Source organism: Pleurodeles waltl, chromosome 2_2, assembly GCF_031143425.1.
Source record: "Pleurodeles waltl isolate 20211129_DDA chromosome 2_2, aPleWal1.hap1.20221129, whole genome shotgun sequence".
NCBI classification, from domain to species: domain Eukaryota; kingdom Metazoa; phylum Chordata; class Amphibia; order Caudata; family Salamandridae; genus Pleurodeles; species Pleurodeles waltl.
The window spans coordinates 1198062207-1198088178 of record NC_090439.1 but is presented as its reverse complement, the minus strand read 5'-3'; the positions used below and the strand labels follow the sequence as shown (position 1 = coordinate 1198088178).

At 47.3% G+C, this 25972-nt stretch overlaps 1 protein-coding gene across 1 annotated transcript in view; it reads left to right on the top strand.

Annotated features, from left to right (window-relative positions):
- Positions 1-4924: 4924 nt before the first annotated feature.
- The window catches only part of LOC138275259 (fish-egg lectin-like), a 40190-nt gene continuing 19142 nt past the window's right edge, over positions 4925-25972 (top strand). Inside the window, exons 1-2 of the mRNA XM_069219077.1 lie at positions 4925-5021; positions 25039-25281. Of these exons, the coding sequence (XP_069075178.1) occupies positions 4955-5021; positions 25039-25281 (310 nt within the window). The 5' untranslated portion in view covers positions 4925-4954. The remainder of the gene's footprint in view (positions 5022-25038; positions 25282-25972) is intronic.

Genomic DNA, 25972 nt, shown 5'->3' with positions numbered 1-25972 from the left:
GTGTAACACAGTTTTTGCCCAGGGCAGGGTTTCTCCTGTAGCGCCCAGAGGACTCTGAGATATGACAGTCCCAGCACTTTAGCTGAGCGGGTTCATGCACCTGCTGCACAGGTCTGTGTGGAGCCTGCAGGATGCTGATGTGGTATTTATTTGTGTATCAAGAGTTTTACATGTGGAGAAGGGGGTACCCATACCTCATGGGCATCAGAGCACAGAGAATTAACTGTTACACTTTACGAGAACCATACTAATGACTACTCTTATTACAGAAGCATTTGTGTAATGCAAAAGATAAAGCTGCCCACAGTTTGTAATTAAAGTTTCAGAACATGAAAATAGATGTAACGATCCGAGGGGATGAAGAGAAGGCCTGGCCAAGCTTGTGTTGCACTCATGTAACTTCATGTGGTGCTTGTTACATGAACTTGCCACACTATTACGGCGCTTGTGTTTTCCGTTGTATATTTTGGTGCAATCTGCATCATCATTTCTAAAATATAGAGCCAAAGGTTTCCACTTTGTGTGATTACTCCTCATTTTCTGGAGATTCTGTGTAATTAGACACATGACCATTCTGGCTCCCACTTTCAGGGCAGGTGTCAGCTTTCAGCAAGGGATGGGCTCTGGAGATGCCCCATTGCCCCTGTGGACCTGCCAGGCTTGCTACGGCAACGCACTCTATGCAGGAATCCCAGAAAAACACCTCCAACGGCTCCAACGCATCCAAAACGCCTCAGCCCGACTCATCACCAACGCCCCCCGCCACAGCCACATCACCCCTCACCTCAAAGAGCTCCACTGGCTTCCCGTCGACAAAAGGGTCACCTTCAAGCTCCTCACCCATGCACACAAAACACTCCACAAAGCCGGCCCCACCTACCTCAACGAGAGATTCAATTTCTACACGCCGACCCGCCAACTGCGATCCGCGAGCCTCGCCGTCGTCACCGTCCCCCGCATCCAACGTACCACCGCCGGTGGCAGATCCTTCTCCTACCTCGCCGCCAAGACATGGAACACGCTCCCTACCTACCTCCGACAGACTCAAGACCTACTCGCCTTCAGAAGACTCCTCAAGACCTGGCTCTTCAAGCAGTAGCAGTCTCCACCCCCCTCCACATTTGGGGTAGGATAAAAGTATGGCCTCCCTGAGGGTCCCTTGTTACCTTGAACCACAGAGACGGCAGTCTCACCCTTGACGTCTATCATCTTCCAAACATCTGGAAGCTTCGTCAGCAGCAGCCGAATCAGGTATCTGAGGGAGATGTGTCTGCTGTTTCCACACTTCTCTGCCTAGTTCTCTTTTCTCAAGTTTCAGTAATGTCAGCATCAGTTGATCTGTAGAGCACATCTTGTCACCCGTGAGGGAATCCAGGTGCATCTCATGTCAACTGCCAGGAAAACAACCTCATCTCCGTCTTCTGCAAAAGACCAGGCTGGGGTATGGAAAGTGGCCTTCATTATCCTGGCTCACTCATTCACATCAGTCACAGACACACACAACATCTTCCTGGGGTGTTGCTGCTAGGATCTGGGTTAGCACACAGAAGCAGAGCTATGCAGAAGTGGTTTGGCCGGCCTCCACCCTAGAAACACCAATAAAGGTCTGCTCACAACTATGGATTCACAATATACGATGCACTGCTACCACCGCTGCCCTAAACCCATGACAGCGACAGAAATCCACCATCGGTAGAGTGACAGCATGCGGGGTGCATGGGTGTGGATAACACAACAGGACCAGGACTCCAGTCATGCTAAGGGAAAGGCCTAGGCCTCCGTGTGCACACACAAGGGGACTGTGAGGCTAGTCGGGCACAAGAACACAACAGTACATCATGCAGGGGAGATTCCATCCCAACAAGTGCCAAATTGTGTACCAATAACATGGTTAAAGGTCCAAAATATCAGCACAGACTAGGCTCACGGTCAGGCTACTCTCAGTGCGATGCTTGGAAAGACCTAAGCAGCCTCGCTCTTTGCACCCTTGAAGGGTTTGTTATCCAGGGCTGTGTAGCGGGAGGTGCACAGCGCTCATCTCAATGAAGTAAATGAAGCATGTACTGAGTTGAAGTATAATTGTGAACAGGACCATAAAACAACAGAGCCCTATCTCAGCATTTAGGTGTTCAGTGAACAGGACGAACCCTCCCCGGTGCCTTAAAGGAACAGGAATCAAAAAGCCACAAAAAGTGACCACTTGTGATACGGACATTGGGGCGGGAGGTGGCGGGAGGAACATTCTGTGTTTCAGGAGCTATCTGTCTGATCCTAGCAATGCCCAGCCTCTGATGGTGCAGAGGGCAAGTCATGAAATGTCCACTTCCCTTCTTCCTGTGTTACTACTCACCATGCCAGCCTCTAGCCACTTGGGGCCATATTTATGTCCCGGCTTGCATCACTGTTGCTCCATGCAACATGGTGCAAGAAAGATGCAAACCTTAAGCCAGATATTTGAAGCCACGCAAAGCCACCTTGCGTGACTCTGCGTGGCTTAAAAAATCTGGAGGAAGGCAACACAGGAGAAATCGATGCATTGCCTTACTCTGTTCTAGGAAGGCTTTCCATAGATATTACGTGGGTGTTTCCACGCAACTCCCATGGATTTTGAAGCATCCCCAGATTTACAAGAGCTTGTAAATCTGGGGATGTGCCAAAATCTTACGCATTCCCAGGGGAGGTGTAACGGGAAGAAATATCACTATTTCTCTTCGTTTAGTTCCTATTTCCATGTGCACATGTAGAAAGAGGAAGAGGCCTCTCATGGTTGTTTTTGTGGTGGAAGGTGCTCGTTTCTGTGCACAAAAACCCTTCCTATAACGCAGACACCCTTGCACCACAATGCTAAATATACCCCTAGGTGCTTTGTGAAAGGAGGAAAGGCATCAAATCACTTGTGCATTACTGAGTCTCTTGAAAGGAGAAATGACTGGATGGACTTGGACACCAAGGCTTTGTAATCACACAGTCACCTGCGCTGGTCCTGCAAACAGCAGACAGGAGAGTGACGTTGTCCCTACGAAGCATGCTACATGCAATTAACATATAGGGCCTCATTTATGAGGACATTACGCACCATGGTGCTGCAAGCCAGCTTACTGCATGTGCTGCAGAATGCAGCACCCATGTAAAGAGGAAAACACAGGAGAAACAATATTTCTGTCCATTGCTCCACTTTAATGCAACCCCTAAGCTGACGCATTGCCATCCTTGTAAATCTGGGAATGCGTCAGATTCCTTTGGGTTCCATAGGTATTGCATGGGGACACCCCAGGCAACCCCCATGCAACATCCCTTTCACACAGTGTTATGCGTGAAAGGGGTCCATACTTAGAAGGCCATGAAATGCCACGCAGGTTGGCTTTGCGAGGCCTTGTAAATATGGGCTGACACGCTGCGCCACAAGAGCGTAAAAAAAACATGATGCTCGGGTAGCGCAGTGTGTTGCTAGGGCCTCGAAAATGAGGCCCATAGGCTCTTATCAAGACCCCCAAATAAAATGTCATAATGAATAAAATGCTTCTTACCAGGGTGGCTTTACCTTTTAATATTTCAAAATATCTCCAAAGGAGGGTCTTGAAGTATGCAATGTATTCATTGAACCTGCCTTGTTGGCACAAAATACACTAATGTGTAAAACTGTGCAGGTGACAATGTTCTTGGAGAAGGGGGGCTTGGAAAGAGCAACACACATGTTAAGTGGTTTTAACTTGATGGGCAACGCACAGACCACACTAATGTGTCTTTTTGAGTTACAATCTTACTAAAAGCTTTAGTTCCCAGAAAAGAGTAATATTTAGATGAAAGTTCTGCTTTTTAAACATTTGTTCATTTTGACTGGAGAGTTTAGCACAATTCTGAAGTCATTTTCTGATTTCACTTCCCTCCCTCTTGGAGGAGTGTTCTGCACAGTTCAAGAGTTTTTCTTTCTGAAAGATATGGAGCTCCCTCCCTAATAAAAAGTAGGAGAAAGTTGTCAGCAAACGTTGTTCCTGGTGTGTATGGTTTGTTTTTGCCTGACAGATGACCTCACATGAAAAATCTTTTTAAAGAAAATTTGCAAAACAAAGGCCACATTGTTTGTTATGAAGGTTTTGTTTCCTCCATGAAATGAGGGGTGCCCCACACCTCTCGTTCCACCGCCCAGGTCTGGGGTCCTGGCTCTCTCACCTGCCATCAATAAGTCAATCAGTAGATTTGTGAGGGATCATACTCTACTGATGTCAGCAGCAGGTTAGAACCTCAGTCGTGATCATGGCAGGACTTTGTTGTATTTTCATAAGACAGGCGCCTCCTGCAGTTGAACTGGACTCTTCCACCTCTCTGTAGTTCACACGAAGTTGGAAGGACCACTTCTCTTCTGTGGAGCTAAGACCTGCCAACTCTCTCGGTGCCACTGTGTGACACACGATATTGGCTCCCTACACACGGTCATCCGGTGAGAAGCCAATATCACACGCTGGCATGGAAAACGAGTTGAAAACCACTGTAAAGTTTGTTTTCATTGGCTTTCAACTGACAGGTCCATTAAGAGGTGTGGAAACACCCAAGGACATTACCACAAGCCCAGCAAGCTTCATTTCTTTTTCTTTGGAGACGGGGATGTGGGGCGTGGCTGGGACAAAAGTGCCTTGTAGGTACTTCTCAGCACAAGGGCTGACCCCTCCATGCCCCCCCCCCTCACAGGGTGATTGTTTTATTTAAGTTGGCAGGTCTGCTAAAGCCCCTGCTCTCTTAGCATCTGAGCCTCCGATGCACCGGGACAGATGCCCAGGGGGAGTGTCCAGGAGGTGGGGCTAAGATGCCAGTATCAATTGTCCTCCAATCATATGCAACCTCTGGTCCCTCCTCCTCAGCGAGGGTGGGAACTGCAGCCTACTTAAGGCCCAGCACACAGTCTTCTCATCATCTTGCAGAAGCTCCTGCAGGGTGGGCAGTTCAGACAGACAGACCGATGGGCAGGCAGACGATGAACCCTTCAACAAACCTGCTGCTTCTGGCTCTAGCGGTGCACGCCTCAGGTGAGGACCCATCTAATGCCGCAAGCATGGCTTTGTTTAAACAGGATCACATACAGTCTGGGTAGAACTGTGCATGTGCTGAGGCTAAGTGGAGCACAGAAGGGTTTCAGTGGTGTAAATGCACACATAGTCAGTTGCACTTTGTGGGCCTGACGCTTACTCCACACAGGAAACCAAGGTGGCACCAGCCAGTCTTGGACCTTCCGAGTGGCGGAGCTCTTGTGGCTGCACACACTTTGGACTCCATGACCTGACCAGCAGCAGCACAGTTTATACCATTTTGGCGCCTCAGTTTGTGGGTTTTGTGTTGCACGTTGCATTTGTGAAGTGTGTTGTCACCACTGGTGTGGCGTGAAGGTGCTCTTGAGTCCTCCTTGGCCTTGCTGCAGGCAGGGGTTGTATGCACGGCTAGTAGCTTGTATGTCGTGCGGCGTGTGAGGGCACTGAGCACCTGCCCACGTGGGCAGCACGCTACACTGGACAGGGTGTATGGTTCGAAAGGTGGCATCTTTGCTTTTGAACCTATGTATGAAAGCTTTCCATGTTGTGAGTGGTGCCACAGACCTGCAGGTATCGCGATATGGGATGAAGATCATGGCAGTGAGGTGGGTAGAGCAGTGAGCGATAGTTGATGGTTTTCGGTAAGTGGACAGGTCCTTCTATGGTATTTCTTTAGATAGTGCACCAAGCTGGTTTCCGCCCTGGGTTGTTCATTCTGAGGTAGTTTGTGTAAGTGATTGTGGTTCTGAGCAGGCATAGGCTGGCGGGAGTAATGGTGGAGCGATCTGCTGGGACTTTTCATACCATCCCACCTCTGATTGTCATTGTGAGATGTAAGGAAGTGGTTCTAGTGTGTAACTAGTAAGGACCTGCGAGGGTAGACTCAGTTTCAGTCCCCTGATTGGCCAACAGCAGGGCTGAACTGGGGAGCCCGGATGGCACTTGCAAGAATGCTCCACCCTGCAGGAGCATAGCTCCAGGGTGGAATGCTCCGGGTGTGACACCCACCCAACAAATACAAGAACGGCTACAGGTGCTGTCACACGGGTATGGTGAGGTATCTGTCAGATGTCACCAGGGATTTTTACACACACAGAGAAAAACAAAGCTGTTGGTTATTTACACAATATTGTGTTCTCAGTTAGTGCCCCAGCAACTGCATTCCTTCCCCTTTCCACTGCCCCTGAAGCCCCTCCTGTGTGCCCTGCTAGTCATATGATGTAACATTATATTCCTCTGTGATGGATCGAACATGTGAAGGTCCCCCTCCCCCCATCTTGCTGAGCTGGTCACCCTGCCTCCTCCTGATAGGGTCTTTCCTTCTGTGCGCTTCATCTCCCCCTCTTTCTCCTTCTCTGTCTCCTTCCTGTTCCTGCTGCTGAAGGGGGACGCAGAGGCACCAAGAGGGTCCCTGGGGTTTCAGCCTGGCCTCAGGTCCTCCAGCCCACCTGGGATAAAAGGCGCGTCCAGCCCTGGCCAGCAGTAGGTGCAGATGCCTTCAGTCCTTCTGTGCCAGTTCAAGGAGTGACAGCTGGCTCATGGCTGGAGCAGCACTGAGTGATGGACAAGATGCCCACAAGGCACAAGAAGGCACAAGATGCCCACAAGGCACAAGAACGCACAAGAAGCTGGAACCGGAAGATGCATCCAAGTTACACCTACCCCGTGACAGAGCTTCATGGTGAAGGATTGCTTCTAGCCTCTGTGGGGGGGGGGGATAACAAAAGAGCACTGGATGTAGAATATATTGTGCACTTCTGCTGCACAAGAGGTCTCTGAGCTCACAATCACAGTGATCTGCATTTACAGTTTACACCAGCACAGGTTGAGGTGTGACAAATGTGCCCCCAGCATCTCCTGAGACCCCCAAACCCTACAATGCAACAGGCGATGAAACCACACTGCACACGGGGTGTCCTCGTGGTCTGTGGTTTATGCCCCCCAGAGATGATAAATATATTGATGGGACCCCAGTATCTGTGAGGGGTCGCTGCCCCAACAGTGTAAGAGGTGATAGAAACACCCCGGACTCAGGCTGTCACCCTGAGCTGGCAGGTTCATGGGTCTCTCCAGAGATGATCCCTTTAGCTGATCTTTTCTTCTTCAGGGCTCTTCATCCGGTGGTGGCTGGTGGAGATTGTAAGAGGTGGAGGATGAGGGAGGCTCAAACCCCTACAGAAATATCTAAACTTTGCTGTAAATGGTGCATTTTGTAGCACAGTTTCTGTAATAAATGGACCAAAAACACAGTTCGTCAAAGCGACAAAAACACAAGTCGAAAGCAGAATGAGATGCAAGCACTGGGACGAGGTGAAAGGTCAGTGGTGACAATATGGGGGAGGCTAGGTGCCCATCCCAGTGACTAGGGGGTGGGTGCTTGGAGGCCAGAGGAGACTCCCCTGTCTCTAGGTAGGTTGTTTCATTGGAGTCCAGGCTCCCCCACAGCACCAGGTGTCTCTTGGGCTCATCGACACCATGAACACATGGACGGCGGGGGGGTGGGAGGGGCAGGCAGCCTTTACAGTAGGGCCATGCACAGCATGCACAGCAGAGTTAATGGATACATAGTCACAAGGAGTCACTTTGAGACAGGAGTACATAGGATTAATGCAGGCACTGGGAAATTCTCCAAAACACAGCTTCAACCAAAGAACAGAAAGAACTCGATGTCATGAACACATTGACCACAGGCTGTTTTATGGCACAATTAAAGTTAGCCTTCTCATAAAGGAAGGACATCCCTCTGAGCCGAGGGCAGCATCTGTAGGGGCAAGAGGACGAAGGAGAAACATGGTGGCGGTACCCAGGGGGCTTGGCTTGAGGTACAGGTGGTCCTGCGAATACAGGTGACCCCAGACGTACAGGTGACCCCAGGTACACAGGTGATCCAGGCATACAGGTGATCCTGGCATACAGGTAACCCCAGACATACAGGTGACCCCGGGTACACAGGTGATCCAGGCATACAGGTAACCCCCGGGCATACAGGTGACCCCAGACATACAAGTGACCCCAGACGTACAGGTGACCCCGGGGACACAGGTGATCCAGGCATACAGGTAACCCCCGGGCATACAGGTGACCCCCGGGCATACAGGTGACCCCAGACATACAAGTGACCCCAGACATACAAGTGACCCCAGGTACACAGGTGATCCAGGCATACAGGTGATCCTGGCATACGGGTAACCCCCGGGCATACAGGTGACCCCAGACATACAAGTGACCCCAGACATACAGGTGACCCCGGGTACACAGGTGATCCAGGCATACAGGTAACCCCCGGGCATACAGGTGACCCCAGACATACAAGTGACCCCAGACGTACAGGTGACCCCGGGGACACAGGTGATCCAGGCATACAGGTAACCCCCGGGCATACAGGTGACCCCAGACATACAAGTGACCCCAGACGTACAGGTGACCCCAGGTACACAGGTGATCCAGGCATACAGGTGATCCTGGCATACGGGTAACCCCCGGGCATGCAGGTGACCCCAGGCGTATAGGTGACCCCGGGTACACAGGTGATCCAGGCATGCAGGTAGCCCCCGGGCATACAGGTGACCCCAGACATACAAGTGACCCCAGACGTACAGGTGACCCCGGGGACACAGGTGATCCAGGCATACAGGTAACCCCCGGGCACACAGGTGACCCCAGACATACAAGTGAGCCCGGTTTACAGGTGACCCCGGTACACAGGTGATCACGGTTTACAGGAGATCCAGGCATACAGGTAACCCCTGGGCATACAGGTGACCCCAGGATACAGATTACCCCCGGGCATACAGGTGACCCCAGACATACAAGTGACCCCGCTTTACAGGTGATCCAGACACACAGGTGACCCCGCATACAGGTAACCCCCGGGCATACAGGTGACCCCAGACATACAAGTGACCCCTAAGCATTCAGGTGACCCCCAAGCATACAGGTAACTCACGGGCATACAGGTAACTCACGGGCATACAGGTGACCCCAGACATACAGGTGACCCCGGTTTACAGGTGATCCAGGCATACAGGTGACCCCAGCATAAAGATTCCCCCCGGCATACAAGTGACTCCGGGGCGTACTGGTTACCCTGGGCGTACACGTGACCCCTAAGCATACAGGTGACCCCCAAGCATACAGGTAACCCCAGGCGTATAAGTGACCCCGGGTACACAGGTGATGCAGGCATACAAGTAACCCCCAGGCATACAGGTGACCCCAGACATACAAGTGACCCCGGGGCGTACTGGTTACCCCGGGCGTACAGGTGACCCCTAAGCATACAGGTGACCCCTAAGCATACAGGTGACCCCAGGCGTATAGGTGACCCCAGACATACAAGTGACCCCGGGCGTACTGGTTACCCAGGGCGTACAGGTGACCCCTAAGCATACAGGTAACCCCCGGGCATAACGGTAACCCCCGGGCATACAGGTGACCCCAGACATACAGGTGACCCCAGACGTACTGGTGACCCCAGACGTACTGGTGACCCCGGTTTACAGGTGATCCTGGTTTACAGGTGATCCTGGCATACAGGTGATGCTACAAATACAGGTGACCCCAGACATACAGGTGACCCCGGTTTACAGGTGATCCAGGCATACAGGTGACCCCAGCATAAAGGTAACCCCGAGCATACAGGTGTCCCCAGACATACAAGTGACTGCTAAGCATACAGGTGACCCCCAAGCATACAGGTAACCCCAGGCGTATTGGTGACCCCAGGTACACAGGTGATCCAGGCATACAGGTAACCCCAGCATAGAGATTACCCCCGAGCATACAGGTGACCCCAGACATACAGGTGACCCCGGTTTACAGGTGATCCAGGCATACAGGTGATCCTGCGAATAAAGGTGACCCCGGACGTATAGGTGACCCAGGGTACACAGGTGATCCCGGTTTACAGGTGATCCAGGCATACAGGTGATCCAGCGAATACAGGTGACCCCAGTCGTACAAGTGACCCAGGTTTACAGGTGATCAAGGCATATAGGTAACCCCCGGGCATACAGGTGATCCTGCAAATACAGGTGACCTCAGACGTATAGGTGACCCCGGGTACATAGGTGATCCAGGCATACAGGTAACCCCCGGGCATACAGGTGACCCCAGCATACAGATTACCCCCGGGCATACAGGTGACCCCAGACATACAGGTGACCCTGGTTTACAGGTGATCCAGGCTTACAGGTGATACTGCGAATACAGGTGACCCCAGACGTACAGGTGACCCCGGTTAAGAGGTGATCCCGGTTTACAGGTGATCCAGGCATACAGGTAACCCCCGGGCATACAGGTGACCCCAGGCATACAGATTACCCCCGGGCATACAGGTGACCCCAGACATACAAGTGACCCCGGTTTACAGGCGATCCTGGCATACAGATGATCCTGCAAATACAGGTGACCTCAGACGTATAGGTGACCCCGGGTACACAGGTGATCCAGGCATACAGGTAACCCCCGAGCATACAGGTGACCCCAGCATACAGATTACCCCCGGGCATACAGGTGACCCCAGACATACAGGTGACCCCGGTTTACAGGTGATCCAGGTATACAGGTGATCCAGGTATACAGGTAACTCCCGGGCATACAGGTGTCCCCAGACATACAAGTGACCCCGGGATGTACTGGTTACCCTGGGCGTACAGGTGACCCCTAAGCATACACGTGACCCCCAAGCATATAGGTGACCCCAGACGTACTGGTGACCCCGGTTTACAGGTGATCCAGGTATACAGGTAACTCCCGGGCATACAGGAGACCCCAGACATACAAGTGACCCCGGGGCGTACTGTTTACCCTGGGCGTACAGGTGACCCCTAAGCATACAGGTAACCCCCAAGCATACAGGTGACCCCAGACATACAAGTGACCCCTAAGCATACAGGTGACCCCCAAGCATACAGGTAATCCCAGCCGCATAGGTGACCCCCCAGGTGTGCAGGAGACCCCCAGCCCCTACAGGTGATGTCAGCTCAGTCTGGGGAGCAGGTGTGGACCAGTCTGCGCTTCCAGGGTGGCAGACACTGAGCCCCAACTTCTCTCAGAGATCCAAACCGCTCTGCCTTTTAACTCATTTACAAAAAAGCATACAAGGTACATTCTGTGAGTAGCGCCTAAAAAGGAACACATTCAGGTCACTTAGGGCCAAATGTGCAATCCTTTTTGCTGGTCACAAACGACAAATCGACCTGCTTGTGAACCAGTATCATAGCAAAATTTCAGGGGTCTCCCCTGCAAACTACATGTAGGGACCCCTTTGCAGACTCATTCAGGAGGTTTCAGATCAGGGTACAGTGTTGAGGGGGGGCCCCCTAGTGCTCAGGGGTCCCGCACCGCTGGGGACTGTAGGGGCCTATGTTATGCCACTGTTGCGACGCAAAAAGGCTTTTTGGGTTGTAGAAAGCCCTATTTTCATTTTGTCAGCCTATTACAGAATTGCAAATTGGGTTTGTGATTCGGTATTAGGAAGGGGCATGTTTAGGGTGTCCCTTCCTAACACCGGATCGCGGTGGTACTCTGCAGCACACATAGAAGGAGGAAATCACCTCCATTGATTGTTTTTGTGCAGGAAGATGCCTGCGATGATGCATGTCAGCCCATTGTGTGCCACGACAGGGAGAGAGGACAGAAGTGCGTCTTATCTTGCAGATCTGGTGTCATTCTGTCGTTTCCCGATGGCGCAGAGCGAAGCAGAAAGGCACTTGAGGCTCCGCCCTGTGCCACGGGCCTCGTAATTAAGGCCCTCAGTTCTGTAATGATCAACAAAGGTTGACTGAGAAGCCCAAGTGAGAGCTGCACAAACACCTGAAATAGGAACATCACCTCATTGCGCCCAAGAAGCAGCCGTTCTACCGGTTGAGCGTGCTTCAACAGAACCAGGGGGAACAAGATGTGCACTGGAGTGGGGAATGGAAATCACTTCCAAGTATCCAATGAGGCAGACTGGAAAGAGAAGATTTGCTGCCCTTGTTTGCAGGACCAAAATGAATGAAAAGGGAATCACTTCTCCTAAAATCAGCAGACAATGTCAAGTCAATCTTGAGCAAGAGAGCATCAGAAGCAGAGAGAGAAGGAAGAGCCGGAAGAGCTACCCCCTGAATGAAAAACTGCCTTTACCTTTGGAATAAAGTGAGGAACCAATTTAAACACAATACGATCCTCAAATACCCTAAGGCATGGAGGATTACAACACCAGGCTGACAATTTCCCCAGTCTTCTGGCATTAACAATGGCACCAAAAAGACCACCTTAAGAGACAGAAATTAAAGGGAGACATCAGACAGAGTGTCAAAAGTAGGACCCAGTAAAGTCTTCAAAACCAAAAGAAGGTCCCAAGGAGGAAAAGTATTTCTAACTTTAGGTCTTAACAAATCAAAACCCTTCAACAGTCTGAACCCCCATTCTTCCACCTGGCAAAGAGCACCCCAAGAAGAACGGAAAGCCTTAATTGTAGACTGTTGTACTCTAAGAGTAAAGAGGACTCACCTTGATACAAACCCTCCCGTAAGAACTGCAAAACAGTCTGGGGAGAACATAGAAGAGGCAAACAATCCTCCTTATGCCACCTAGAGAAAGACACCCAGCCATGACTATAAGATCTCCTAGAAGACAATCTTCTAGATGCCTGAATGGACTCAGAAACTGCTTGGGACATTTTAAACTTCCTAAGCCCCTCACTCTCAACGTGCAAGCCACTAACCTCAACCTTGGAGGGTAACTCTGAGGGAGATGAGAGGGGGCCCGGGGACAGGAGCAGGAACCACACCTAATCTACTACCATGACCATTAACAGGGGAAACCAATGCCTCCGGGGCCAGAAGAGGCACATCAGAATCACCTCTGCATTGTCCTTCGAATCCTTGCCAGAAGAAAAGGAACTAGAGGGATTGGAGGAAGTGCAAACAACGGGCTGTCTGGCCAGTGATGAGTCAGTGCATCCATTCCTGCTGCTCAAGGCTCACTGAACCTGGAAACATACTTGTGAAGGAAAACATAGTAATGATCTGCAAAGAGATCTATAGAGGGGTTCCCGAACCTCTGGCAAATCCTGTGAAACACCTCCCGGTAAGTCTCAGATTCTGTGATGAAGGGAACAGTCTGCTTAGAGTGTCTACTGCTTTCTAGTCTTTCCTCAAAAATGAAATGAATTGCCCTTAGAGAGAGTAGATTCTTCTCTGCCCAAATCATGACCTGTTGTGTCAAAACATTCAAAGAAGTGGAACATGTTCCAACCGTCCGTTTAGATATGACATCGCTATTGAATTGTTCGTTCTCACCAGCACATTGGAGTCAGCAATCCTGGATTAGAAGGATTGGAGAACTATCAAACAGCCCTGAGTTCTCTCTAGTTGGACAAATACCTCCTTTCAAGAGATGTCCAAGGTCACTGAGTCGTGCAGTGGCCCAGAACTGCCACCCAATCTCTGACTCTGGCATCTGTTGTTACTACTAAAGTGTGAAAAGGAGAAAGAGAAACCCCCCTTTCCAAATAGACAGGAACTTGCCACCCCTGAAGCTCCAATCTCAGAGCCTGAGTTTCCGTAAGAAAAGTCTCAAAATTGTTGGATGCCAGCTTCCAATGCTGAAGAATGTGAGTCACCAATCGACCCAAATGAATTCTGACCAGGGACTACAAATAGAGAAGAAAAAAGAAAACTCCTCAAGAGCTGCCAAATAAAAAACAATGCAGAGATAATGCATAGAAACCATGACATGCAAACACACTTACCATATTTCCCTGTACTCCCAGGAACTGTCATGCAGATGCTTGATCTAGCCATAGGAAGACTGACAGCCTGTAAATCAGCTTCAGCCGTCTCTCTTCCCGGAGGCAAACTAGACCCAGATATCTCTGAAACCATGCTCTAATATAATTTAGGGTCCGAGAAGGTTCTAGTTTTGAATTCTTGTTATTGATCAGAAACCCAGACCTTTCCAGGGTCTGTTGAGCTCTCACAATGTCCAGTGCCAACTTCAGATCTGAACTGGGAACCAGAAGACGATTGTTCAGATATGGATAGATCTGAATGGTTTTCTCGTGGAAATGCAATCACTGAAGCCAAAACCTTGGTGAACACCGTCGGGGAGGCTTTTAGCCCACAAGGAAGGAATCTGAATTGCCATTGACGGTTGCCCACCACAACCCTGAGAAATGTCTGATGAGGAGGAAATATGGGGATATGTAAATAAGCATCCTGGAATTATTTACTATAGGGAGTTCATCTTGAAGTGGATCGTCTTTAAATAAACATTCAAGTCCGTCAACTCTATTATTAGGTGATAATCTCCTGATGATTTCTTTATTAAAAATAGCGGTGAGTACCAGCCCAGAGCTTTTTTTGAACCTGGTACAGGTGCAATGGCCCTCTTCTGAGGCAGCAAGACAATGTTTTCCTGTAAAGCGAGACTCTTCACTCAACACCCTGGGAAATGCGTTACAAGAAAACGGTTCATTGGAAGAAACACTTGGAACTCCAGTGAGTACCCTTGTGAAATCACCTGAGGAACCCAGCTGTCTCTTTTCCGATCCTGCTAAACTGAGAGAAAGAGGGACCTGTACAGGACCAGTCACGACGTAGTCAGGGGTGCTGATTGTTCATGGGAGTTTAGGATTTCCTTAAATCCCCTCCAAGGGTTTGGGTTGAAATTGAAATTAATTGACAGATTCACATTTTCTGCCTTTCAGGTTACCATAAGGCTTCTTTCTCTTAGGATAAGATCTTGATTTATGCTTAAAGGGGGAAATATGCTTCCTACTCCTAAAAGATTGTTGAATAACATCCTCCAGTTCTTTCCCAAAGAGTTTATCACCCTACAAAGACACATCTTTTTACTGGCATCAGTCTTCCAATCGCTTAAGTGCAAATGCCTTCTGGCAGCAACTATGCCACCCACAGACATGGCAGACACCTTTAGATTATCAAAGGTTACATCAGAAAGAAACATCACCTAAGCTTCCAAAGCTGCCAGAAGATGAGCATGACTCTCCCTATCCTGAACAGCAGAGTACAGAACCTGAAAATCTCTAACCAATTATTGAGAGGTGTATACAGAGTATACGTCCGCTCTCAATCCCAGATTCAGACCAGAATAGGCTCTCTTCAATGAAGTCTCAACCTTTTTATCAACTGGGTCAGAAATTACAACTTCTTCAGTCAAATGTTTTGCAGACTTGCCTGTCAAGTTGGCAAATAATGGATCCTTAGAGAGTTTCTGAGGAAGTTCCAGTTCTCCCTTGGAAAGGGGATAAAGTCTAATCATGTACCTTGGAACTGAAGATTTTTCAGGATCCCTCCACTCCCTTTTTAAAAGCTCCAGGGTGCTGAAGTCACAGGAAATCTGGAGGGACAGGCTTAATAAATTAACTAAAACAGTCACTACTTGTAGAAGGCTGCTCCTCATCCATAGGCAAATTCAGATTTGAGGAAATATCAGAAACGAGACCCTTCAAATCCTCCTTCTGCAGGTACATGCCTCTTGGAGTGCCAGTCTCAAACTCGTCAGAGTCATAACTGGGAGAAAACCATAAGAAACAGACTGAAGAGGGAGAGGAAACTGAAAGGTGGGAAGTGTCACTTCTAGCAGGAGGAAAACAGCAATTTTCTTTCTGTTGTTTGTTGAAAGCATCTGAAATTGATCTGATAATCATCTGGAGTCGACTGTCAGAAACCTTCAGAGCTGTGGCTGAAGAAGCTTTTCTGACTTCAGCATTGGCAGCAATAGAAGAACCTTTCAAGCTGTGACTGATGAACCTTTTTATACTTCAGCCTTGACAGCAATAGAAGAACCTTTCAAGCTGTGAGTGATGAACCTTTTTTATGCTTCAGCCTTGGCAGCAATAGAAGAACCTCTCAAGTTGTGACTGAAAAACCTTTTCTGACCACATCCTTGGCAGCAATAGAAGAACCTCTCAAGCTGTGACTGATAAACCTTTTCTGACCTCAGGCTTGGCAGCAATAGAAGACCCTCTCAAGCTGTGACTGATGAATGTTTTCTGACATCGGCCTTGGCAGCAATAGAAGAAACTCTCAAGCTGTGACTGAAGAACCTTTTCTGACTCCAGCCTTGGCAGCAATAGTAGAACCTCTCAAGCTGTGACTGAAGAAACCCTTTATGACTCAGGCCTTGGCAGCAATAGAAGAACCTCTCAAGCTGTGACTGATGAACCTTTTCTGACTCCTGCCTTGGCAGCAATAGAAGATCCTCTCAAGCTGTGACTGATGAACGTTTTCTGACTCCGGCCTTGGCAGCAAGAGAAGAAACTCTCAAGCTGTGACTGAAGAACCTTTTCTGACTCTGGCCTTGGCAGCAATAGAAGAACCCCTCAAGCTGTGACTTAAGAATCCTTTCTGACCTCAGCCTTGACAGCAATAGAAGAACCTCTTAAGCTGTGACTGAAGAACCCTTTCTGACTCCGGCCTTGGCAGCAATAGAAGAACCCTTCAAGCTGTGACTGAAGAACCTTTTCTGACCTCAGCCTTGACAGAAATAGAAGAACCTCTCAAGCTGTGACTCAAGAAACTTTTCTGACCTCAGCCTTGACAGCAATAGAAGAACCTCTCAAGTTGTGACTGATGAACCTTTTCTGACCTCAGCCTTGGCAGCAATAGAAGAACCTCTCTCCTTACAGGGACAGAGAGAAAGGTGTTGACTCTACTCACTTTTCTTCGACATTGTAAAATCACCAACACTAGAAAACACTAGAAATTAACAATATATCTATGCCCCAAGGACCCCACATGAGAACCTGCAGAGGATCCTGAAAAATAAAAATGAGGTACCAACCACCTAAAGTAAGTCCCCTACAATAAAGGGAAAACCAACTATCGACATTTCCAAGCTAAAGCAAAAAAAGTGGACAAAAGAGAGGAATGGCAACAGGTAAAACTAAAGACACCCCTCTCCCCTCTTCTCTCCATTTTTTTGTTGCACGCCCCAAACCACACAAAACAGAGAAGAAGGGCAGAACAAGTGGCTTGCCAGGAGACATTTCACACAGCCCCAAAAAGATGGCAACATTAATGTAAAAACCAAATAAGTATATAAAGATAGACTTATCATGCAACGCAGTGTGCTTCTCTGCCACCAGCCGCCTATGCATGCCGGCACCGCAGGCCAGTCCGAAATGTTGTCATGAAATGGGAAACATAAAATACACAGTCTTAACCACTGTGATTTATCTCAATAATCACAGCCTAAGGAGGCTGAACAAACATCGAAGGGGAGGAGATAAAGAAAACGGGGAAGAGCATGAACCCGCCACGCATCCCCTGAACATCAAATAGCTTCAGGGCAAACTCAGAAGAGCAGCAAGTGCTTGCTCTGGCAGAGAAGCTAATTCCAGGAAACACATCTCCTGAATCAAAGAAAAACAAAGGGAAACAAGCATTTGCAATGCAGTAGGTGTCACATTTACTTGAATTGGAACTATTGGCAAATGCATAGTTGGGCTTTTTTTTTTACTACATACATTGTTTAACTCTTCTACATATTTTGGTCCTTTCTGCCACATAATTCCAGTGGCCTTCCATATAACTAAAGAGCTAGCAAGCCTACTGGAATGTTTTTTTCAAACAAGGCCCTTGAAACTCAAACTACTCCCAGGTGCAAAACAAGAGTTCCTAGCCATAAGTAAGCTTAGAAATACAGTGAATAGTGGGATGGGTTATTTTTTCGGGGTCCCCACTGACCTTGAGGGGGACCCAGAGATCATTTAGACTGGAAAATCACATTGTGATGAACGTGTTGAAGGTGGTCACATTGTCCTAGGGCCACCGCAAGATTAGTTATGAGCGGACATTTTTGTAAAAGGAATGCCCTGCAATGCATTATGGGACGAGTTTCCGAGTGCTGCAAATATTAAAGAATGTTGAATGTAATGCTTAGAATAGCCCCTAGAGGACGCCAACGTAAAAATAGCATTTGTAAGAAACATGGGGCCAGATATACAATGCTTTTTCCTAGCAGCAAACGGCCTGATTCACAGAATCAGGCCATTTGCAACCGTAATAAAGCATTTCTGGATATAGAAACCCCATTTTGCGATTGGGTAATCCAATACCGAATCACAAAATGTTTTTGCGCGTTGCTATTAGGAAGGGGTGTGTCAAAGGTGTCCCTCACTAATAGCAAGTCACAGGGCCATGTAAGATTGTTTTCCAACCATGAATGTAAACAATCACAGTTACCACCAACCTCAAGTTGGTGGAAACACATTTGCCAACGAGAAGGGATCCTCAATGGACCTCTTCTCCTTTGTGAATGCAAACAAAAATATTTTTTCAGAGCAGGTAGTGACTTTTTATTTTTTTGTTTGAAATGCATTCCTTTTTACTTTATGGAAAATGGGTTGCTTTTAAAAATTGCATTTAAAAAAAGAAACTGCTTTATTGAAAATTCAGTCAGAGACATGGTGGTATGAGGTCCCCAGCAGGCCACCAACCCTGTGAGTGCAGCCATTCCCAATGGGGTCGCAAATTGCAACTTACTTCAAGAATATTGATGAGGTAGGTCTTTGCGACCCCATTTGGAATTGGTAAATGTGTCTGAGACGCATTTGTACATTTAATTTTGTGAGTCTGTAATTGCGACTCGCACAAATTTGCAATTAGAGCCTCGCAAATTGCAACTGTCATTCATCTGGCCCATGGTCATGTAACCATATAGCGAGTCCGTACAGGGCATAACCACAAGAATACAGAATGGCAGAAGATAATGTAGTGCAACTGTATATTTAGCCTCTAGAGAGCATAGTGCATTATACATTTGAGGACTAGCATACCTACTACCATGATATTACAAACAAGACCTTTAAAACAGAAACTACTCTCAGCTGTAAAACAAAAGCTCCAGCAATGTGAAAGCTTACAAAGCCACTGAATGGTGGGGGATCCTTATTAACCTAGTATTGGGCCCCAGAGATGACATAGACATGCATAATGTGTTGTGCTGAACAGTTTGATGGTGGTCCCATTGCCCTAGGACCACCGTAAGCTGAGTTATGGGCAAAAATGTTTTGAAAAAGAAATGCCTGCAAAGCATTACAGGGCGAGTTTCCCTGAGTGCAGTGAATGTTTTAGTATCAGCTCTCCCGCTGTGCCGGGACAGCCGCTTTGATGATTTCTGTGTTTTTATTTATGTAAAGCATTTACCAATTACAAGGGTTTTTGAAAGCCATCGAGCACGAAGGAGCGACAAAAGCAAAATTGAAATGACTCCGATGAGGTAACAGTGTGAAGTGATGAGCACTCCAATACCGCTGATCTTTAATTAAAGATAAAGTGCGGTGTGCCGCGCTTCAACAATTACAAGCTGAAAAAATAGTTCATCCCACCTACAGATGAAGAATGCAGGTGGAAGGAAACTGTAGTTGGATGGTGCTCTTCTGCGGAAAACGGAAGTGAGGTATCGCTACGAACCTCTTAGGAGGCAGCAAACAAGAGTGACCCTGGACTAAACTAATGGTAAGCAGCAGGCAGGAGCAAACTCCTTTATTCAATACAACAGGTCTTCCAGACAGCGCATGCACGCTGCCTAGGCTCTACCTAAAAAGCGTCCCTGCATGCTTTTCTCCCAAGAAAGAAATAGAGCCTCAAACTGCCTCATGAGGCAGAAGTAATTTCACAAATGATTTAGCACCATGAAAGGTAGAGCCAGAACCCTTCACACTTCCCCCAGACAAAACTCCAGCCCAGGGCGTGAAGGAGTGAACTTCCTAATGCGGCAGAAGGAACTGCGGAGGTGTGGTGTCCGTAGACAAGTGTAAAAGCACCCCAGCGGCCTATATGAGTGCAACCACAGGGCGAGCTGAAGATTAACACAGCGAGCCCCAGCCTGACGAGAGAGGACGCAGGCCTCGCTAGGTGCTCAAGAGTGTGCAAAAGGTGCACAAAAAGAACAGGACATGCTTTGCCCTTGCCTCCCTTTAATAGTAAAGGGGGACGCTTTAGAGTGTGCTAGGTAGGTCTGATACTGGTGAGGCCATTAAACGCTATGATCCCCTCATTTCCAGAGGCTCTAATTGAATGGGAACAGCTGACTTTACTGCTGTCTAAGCAGCACCCCAAGAAACTGGCCATGTGCATGGTCTTGTAGCACTAAAGGCCTCCTCAGGACAGGAAACACAGGTTAAATGTCCTTAGTCCTCTGACCTAGACATCACAATGATGCAGTTGTTTCTCAGCCCAGGCCAGAGTGATCATAAGCAGATAAAGCTGGGTAAAAAGAATGAGCTACAGAAGCTTTGGCAGAACCACCATTTTATAAGTGTGATTCTGTGGGCCACCATTAAGAGAAGCTTGATCCACCTCTGTAGTAGGTCTGTAAAAGTTGACATACATTTCCCACAATTCGACTTGAGGACATTTCACCTTGGGACAAACACCAACACATCCTTGACTCCAGGGTTTGCCCTACGGAACTGACATTCTTTGTTTTCCTAATTCTAAGGGGGGGTGTCCTCTGTTCCACCCCTTCCTTTCCCTTCTCTCCTCACCCTACCCACGCACATTTTAGCAACTCTAACTGCAGTGCTCTAGGTGGGGAAATGTCCGGTGGAAAGATGAATGTGGCATAAATTTTGCATACCCCGTAATTCGCAGCTATGATGGTGCAAATATTTCTATGGGACATTATTCCCAACTTTCTCCCTTAGTCAGCTCTTCAGCGAATGGGAAACTCAATATTTGGCATTTTAGTGGAGCCTGTCAGTGGCATCATATTGGATGTACTCTAATTTATTGTTAACACTGACCTTCGGCTGCATCCAAAAATGTCCTGTATCATAGGGTTCACGTTAAAGGCAGAATTCTTAGCTGGGGGGACACCAGCAGCGGCTCCTCTGCTATGGCGTAGGAGCATCGCTCCCCAGCCAGCAGCAACCACTGAAAACCTTTCACAATGAAACGATAACTATGTTGGGGATGAGGGGAGTGCATTGTGCACTCTCCTCTTTGTGCATGTGCATTTTACACGTCGTCTCGGGTCGGCCTAACACACATGCACACTGTGCTCTCTCCAGCCTGGCACTTTGCTGCCGGGCTGGAGAGAGCAGACACAGGCTCCCAGGCTGCCTAGGAGTACCCTAGCTAGGCACTCCTGCCAATCCTAACGCTGCTTTAATGACCAGGAAGAAGGAGCGGCGGCACAGCAGCAGCGATGCAGGTAAGTGCCGCCCTCCCCCTTTAACCCTCTGGGGCTATGATTGGGGGACATCATCAGTATACATCGGTAAGAGCAGGTTGCATTTCCCAAAGCAGAGTTTGTTCCTATGATGGTATTCTCTTATCAGACACAGCAGTGGTTCCATGACAAAGGAAATAGGATTGGGATAATGGACATCCTGGAATGGTCTGAGCTGATGGTCCAGATGGATATTTTATTTATTAGCTAACTGAGGTCCACAACAGTGTACTTATTGTAATTACAGCAGTTTCCAAACTCTGGGTATTAGGCATTTTTACCAGTTTAGGATGGCCACCATAGTCACTCGAATGGTCACTGATTCTGACTTGCATGTGTTGAGCGGATGTGGATGGAGACAGACGCTAGCTGTCCCATATTCAAAAGGTATGAGTATGCTGCAATGTAGGCAGAGTTTTTCTAAAGTTTTTTTTGCATGACGGTTAAGCAATTCTTCTATTTTAATCTTTGTAGATTTGTTTTCCTGGGCTTGTAGGTTGAAGTCCCCTTGTGTATTGCTACAGAGCCTATTTTGCAACCTGTTGTAAGTAGCAAAATATAGCTCTGCTGCTTGGGAGCCTGACACAGTGTAGTTTATGGTGAACGATTGATTTGTTTTTCAAGTATTTTTTTAACTTTCCTTGTCATATAGGTGGTGGCTTATAATTGTATCCATACCTATGTTATGGTGTTTATTTGGGTTCAAAAGGCGGTACACATGGTGTGATTTAATAGATTGCACATACTGTTTTTTAATTAATTGTTCTCATGTGTAGGTATTATTTAACAACACTGAGTCCTGGTGATGGTCTAGTGGGCCTCAGACTGCCACTACAGGCCGACACGTTGACATTACCTTCTCATTTGACAAGCTGAATTGAAAGTCCATGATTTTGCTTGAACTGGGACTGAAAACCAGGCAATTATTGTGCAGAACTGTGTCATGAGGAGGGTTATCAACCCTTCTTGGATCCGCAGTTGGGATTCAATCTTATGATCTAGAGGGGTCATATACAGTGTTGTTGTTTATGAGATGGACATTAGTTGGAATTGTTGTACATTTTTTGAACTTCCTGAATCCTAGTGAGTAATATATTGGATTTCAACAGTACGGATTTGTCTTATTCACTAATAATAATTGAAGACTGGATCATATGTACACATACTATATCTAAATAAAACCTGCAGAAAGGGCTATTTCCAATAGACAGGATCTACATGAAAGTTAGAAGGTTGCACAGTTTTGTAGTTATGCAAAAGAGAAGAGAGAACTCTGGGTAGTTCCCACATTTCGGTGGAGAGAAGCTCCAGTATAGAGCACCCTACAACTCCAACGACACTCTAGATTTGTTCAGCAAATGTCTGCTTTTCTAGTAAAGTTTTAAAGCATAGGATTAGCACAGTGTCATCCACGCCAAGCTAGAAAACGACAGATATTTATACCTAACCCTAAAACGTAGGAATTTCCATCAGTGAATATCATCCAGTTTATGGTTGCTTTTAGAAAGATTCATTGATGTGTAACTGTGTAATAAAAATGATGCTTCCTTTGATAAAACCCCATTCTGTTGCACCCCCACGATTTCAGGGGATGTTTGGTGTGCTCCACAAAAAAACTACACATCTGCACAAGCATCTGCTGGCACTGCCTTCACTTATCTACATTAGGTGAGAACATTGGGGTGGTTTGTAAATGCCCACAGATGTGTGTGCACAGCTGTGCCACTGCTCATTGCCTTCGAAGAGCAATGCTGCTGCCCCTGGGAACAAGTGTGTACCCCACTCCCTGAACATCGGATGATGGAAACTCTGAAACATGGGTGGATTTTCCATCATCCTAAATTCCAGCCTTGGGGCAGTTGGTGGGATACGTGCCTTTTAAAGATTGTTCACTTTCCAACATTAATTTCTCCTCTTTTCTTCGCTACTCTTCGGGCCAGATGTAGCAAGAATTTTGTGTGCAGAATGGTGTCTCAGACACCTTCTGCGAATCGCAAAGGGGTCGCAAAGACCCACATCATTAACATTAATGATGTGGTCGCAATTTGCGAACACCTTGCAATTCCCTGCACTCACAGGGATTGTGGCCTCCATGTCTGCTTTTTAAATAAAGCAGTTTTTTTTTTGCAGTCTGTTTTCCTTAAAGGAAAACGAGTTGCAATTCACAAAAATAATGAAACCATTGGTTTTGTTTTTTCAGAGTAGGCAGTGGTCCATTGGACCACTGCCTGCTCTGAAAAAACATTTTGTGCGACATTCACAAATTGCGAATGAGTTAGCAGGCACTTCAAGTGGGTGCTAACTGTAAATTGCTTTGCGACCGCTTTCGCAGTCACAAAACAATTCTGCATCGCAGTGCGAGTCGCAAATAGGAAGGGAACACCCCTTCCTATTTGCGAGTCGCATTCCCATTTTGCGAGTCAGTACCGACTCACAAAATGGGAATGCGCATCGCACTGGCTGTTTTGCATGGCGCAAACTGCGAAAATCACAGTTTGCGCCATGCAAAACAGTTTGTACATCTGGCACCAGCATTGACAGTGTTTTACTTGTTTAACAGCATCTGTCTCATTTGGACTACTGAGTCCTCCCTGATTATGTCACTTTTTTTGGTGCCCATGCACACAGCTCCCCTTTGATGTGGTTCTTAGGCTGGGTTGATGCTATGTAGGAACCCTATATGTTTTAGTCCTAATTACAATCAGACTTTGTAGGCTTATGCCTCAAACCTTCACCTCCACCACATTGCGAGGTGCTACTCCCCACAAGAAGGTGAGAGCAACTCTGTGGTCACTCACACACAACGCTTCCATATAGGATCACAACACATACAACACTGCACCAACCACACACTGTCCAATGATGAAGCATGCTGTCTGACTGAAAATGCACCGCAGAGCCCTTCATCAGGGTGCAAAGCCATACATATCACATGTGTAATTTATGTTTGTAATATTTACACTGTAAGCAGGAGGTACCATTTATGACTAACTGCATCTTTTTTACACATGATTATACAGAGAAGACTTCAGCAGGTTTGTATGCTTGTAAATATCAAACTTCGGTCAGATCTCTAACATACTTACCTTCAAGGCAGATCAACAGCAGCTAGACAGATGCACACTGAGAGAAATCAGTTTTACTCGTCATTCACTCTTCATCACTGGCCATAAAGGCAGAACCAATCCCTTTGAAAGAGATGAAAGACACTGAATACAATCATGCCAGAATAAACAGGAAGAACAAAATCACCATGGTTTGCAGTGCCGCCTAGGCCAAGGTGTAAAATCTGAGGAGTCGGATGTCTCAGCCCCCCAAACATCCTTAACACAGCTCAGCTCGCCTCACTGTCCTGTTGCCAGGAGGCCACAGGCAGGAATGCTGATAATGGTGGTGATGGTGATAATGGTATTTGAGTGGTGGTAGTAAATTTTAAAATGCTTCTTGTTATACAAATAACAAAACTAAAGATTACTTTCTGTTTAAGAAGCATGTGAGACGTAAGGGACTGGGTATATAACGACTGAGGGCACGATTCAAAAGTCTCACTTTCCTATAGTAAAGTTTAACTTTGTGAATCGGGCCCTGAGTATATTTTGCCCATTGGAATGACCTCCTCTGTACTGCAAGCACTCTTTAGGAAGAGGAGTGTTACATCAAACAGCCAATAGCATGATGTGAGACAGTGTTACTCCTCTGGGTGGGGCCAAAGCTCACTCCATCATAGTTTAAAGAATTGATTACCAGAGCATGTTTTTGTCTGTAGTTTCAGTGCTCAGCTGCCGGGTGTCCCGCTGAATAACCTCTTCCTCTTCTCACCTTGCAGGTGTGGTTGCATCTCTGAACTGTGATAAAGTCGCTGGCTCCATGGTGCAGGTTGATGCTGGGAATGGTCAGGTCTTCGGAGTGAACGCAGCCGGCGATACTTTCACAATTCACAATTTAATCTGGACTCAGCTTCCGGGGCAGTTCCTCCACGTCACTGTCGGTGCCGCCGGAGTGTGGGCCGTCAGCACCAATAACCAGCCCTTCAAGATGATTGGAGGAGACTGGGCCAGGACCAAGGGAGGTGGGTGGAGCCTGATTCACATTTACATTAAATGATCAGGCCCTCTTGACACATGCAGTCATTGCAGGTCACATGCAGGTCACAGCGCCTTGAGACCCTCACAGGTGAGTAGCCGCGCTTTACAAGTACTGATTGATTGATTGATTGACATGCTCAAAATTCAGCTGACCGGCTCAAGCTTCCATCCTTCTGAGGTCAGTAATATGAATAGAATAAAATGTGTCAATGTCACGCATGTTATGTGTAGACCTTAGAAAAAACACAACCTCAGTATGAATCTCTTTATTAGAACGTATTGTCCAAAGCCTCACTCGTTCCCTTAATCTTAGTATTACTCTGACTCTTACACTTACTCTTAGTATTACTCAACTGTAACTTTTACTCTTACTCTTAGTATTGCTCTAACTCTTAACCTTACCCTTACTCTTAGTATTACTCAACTCTTTAATTTATTCTTACTCTTAGTATTTCTCTTACCCTTACTCTTAGTATTACTCTAACTGTTACCCTTACTCTTAGTATTACTCCTACCCTTACTCTAAGTAGTACTCAACTCTTAATCTTACCCTTACTCTTAGAATAACTCTAATTCTTACCCTTACTCGGTAATATTCTAACACTTACCCTTACTCTTTGTATTACTCTAAATCTTACCCTTACCGTTAATATTACTAACCTTGCAATCTTACCA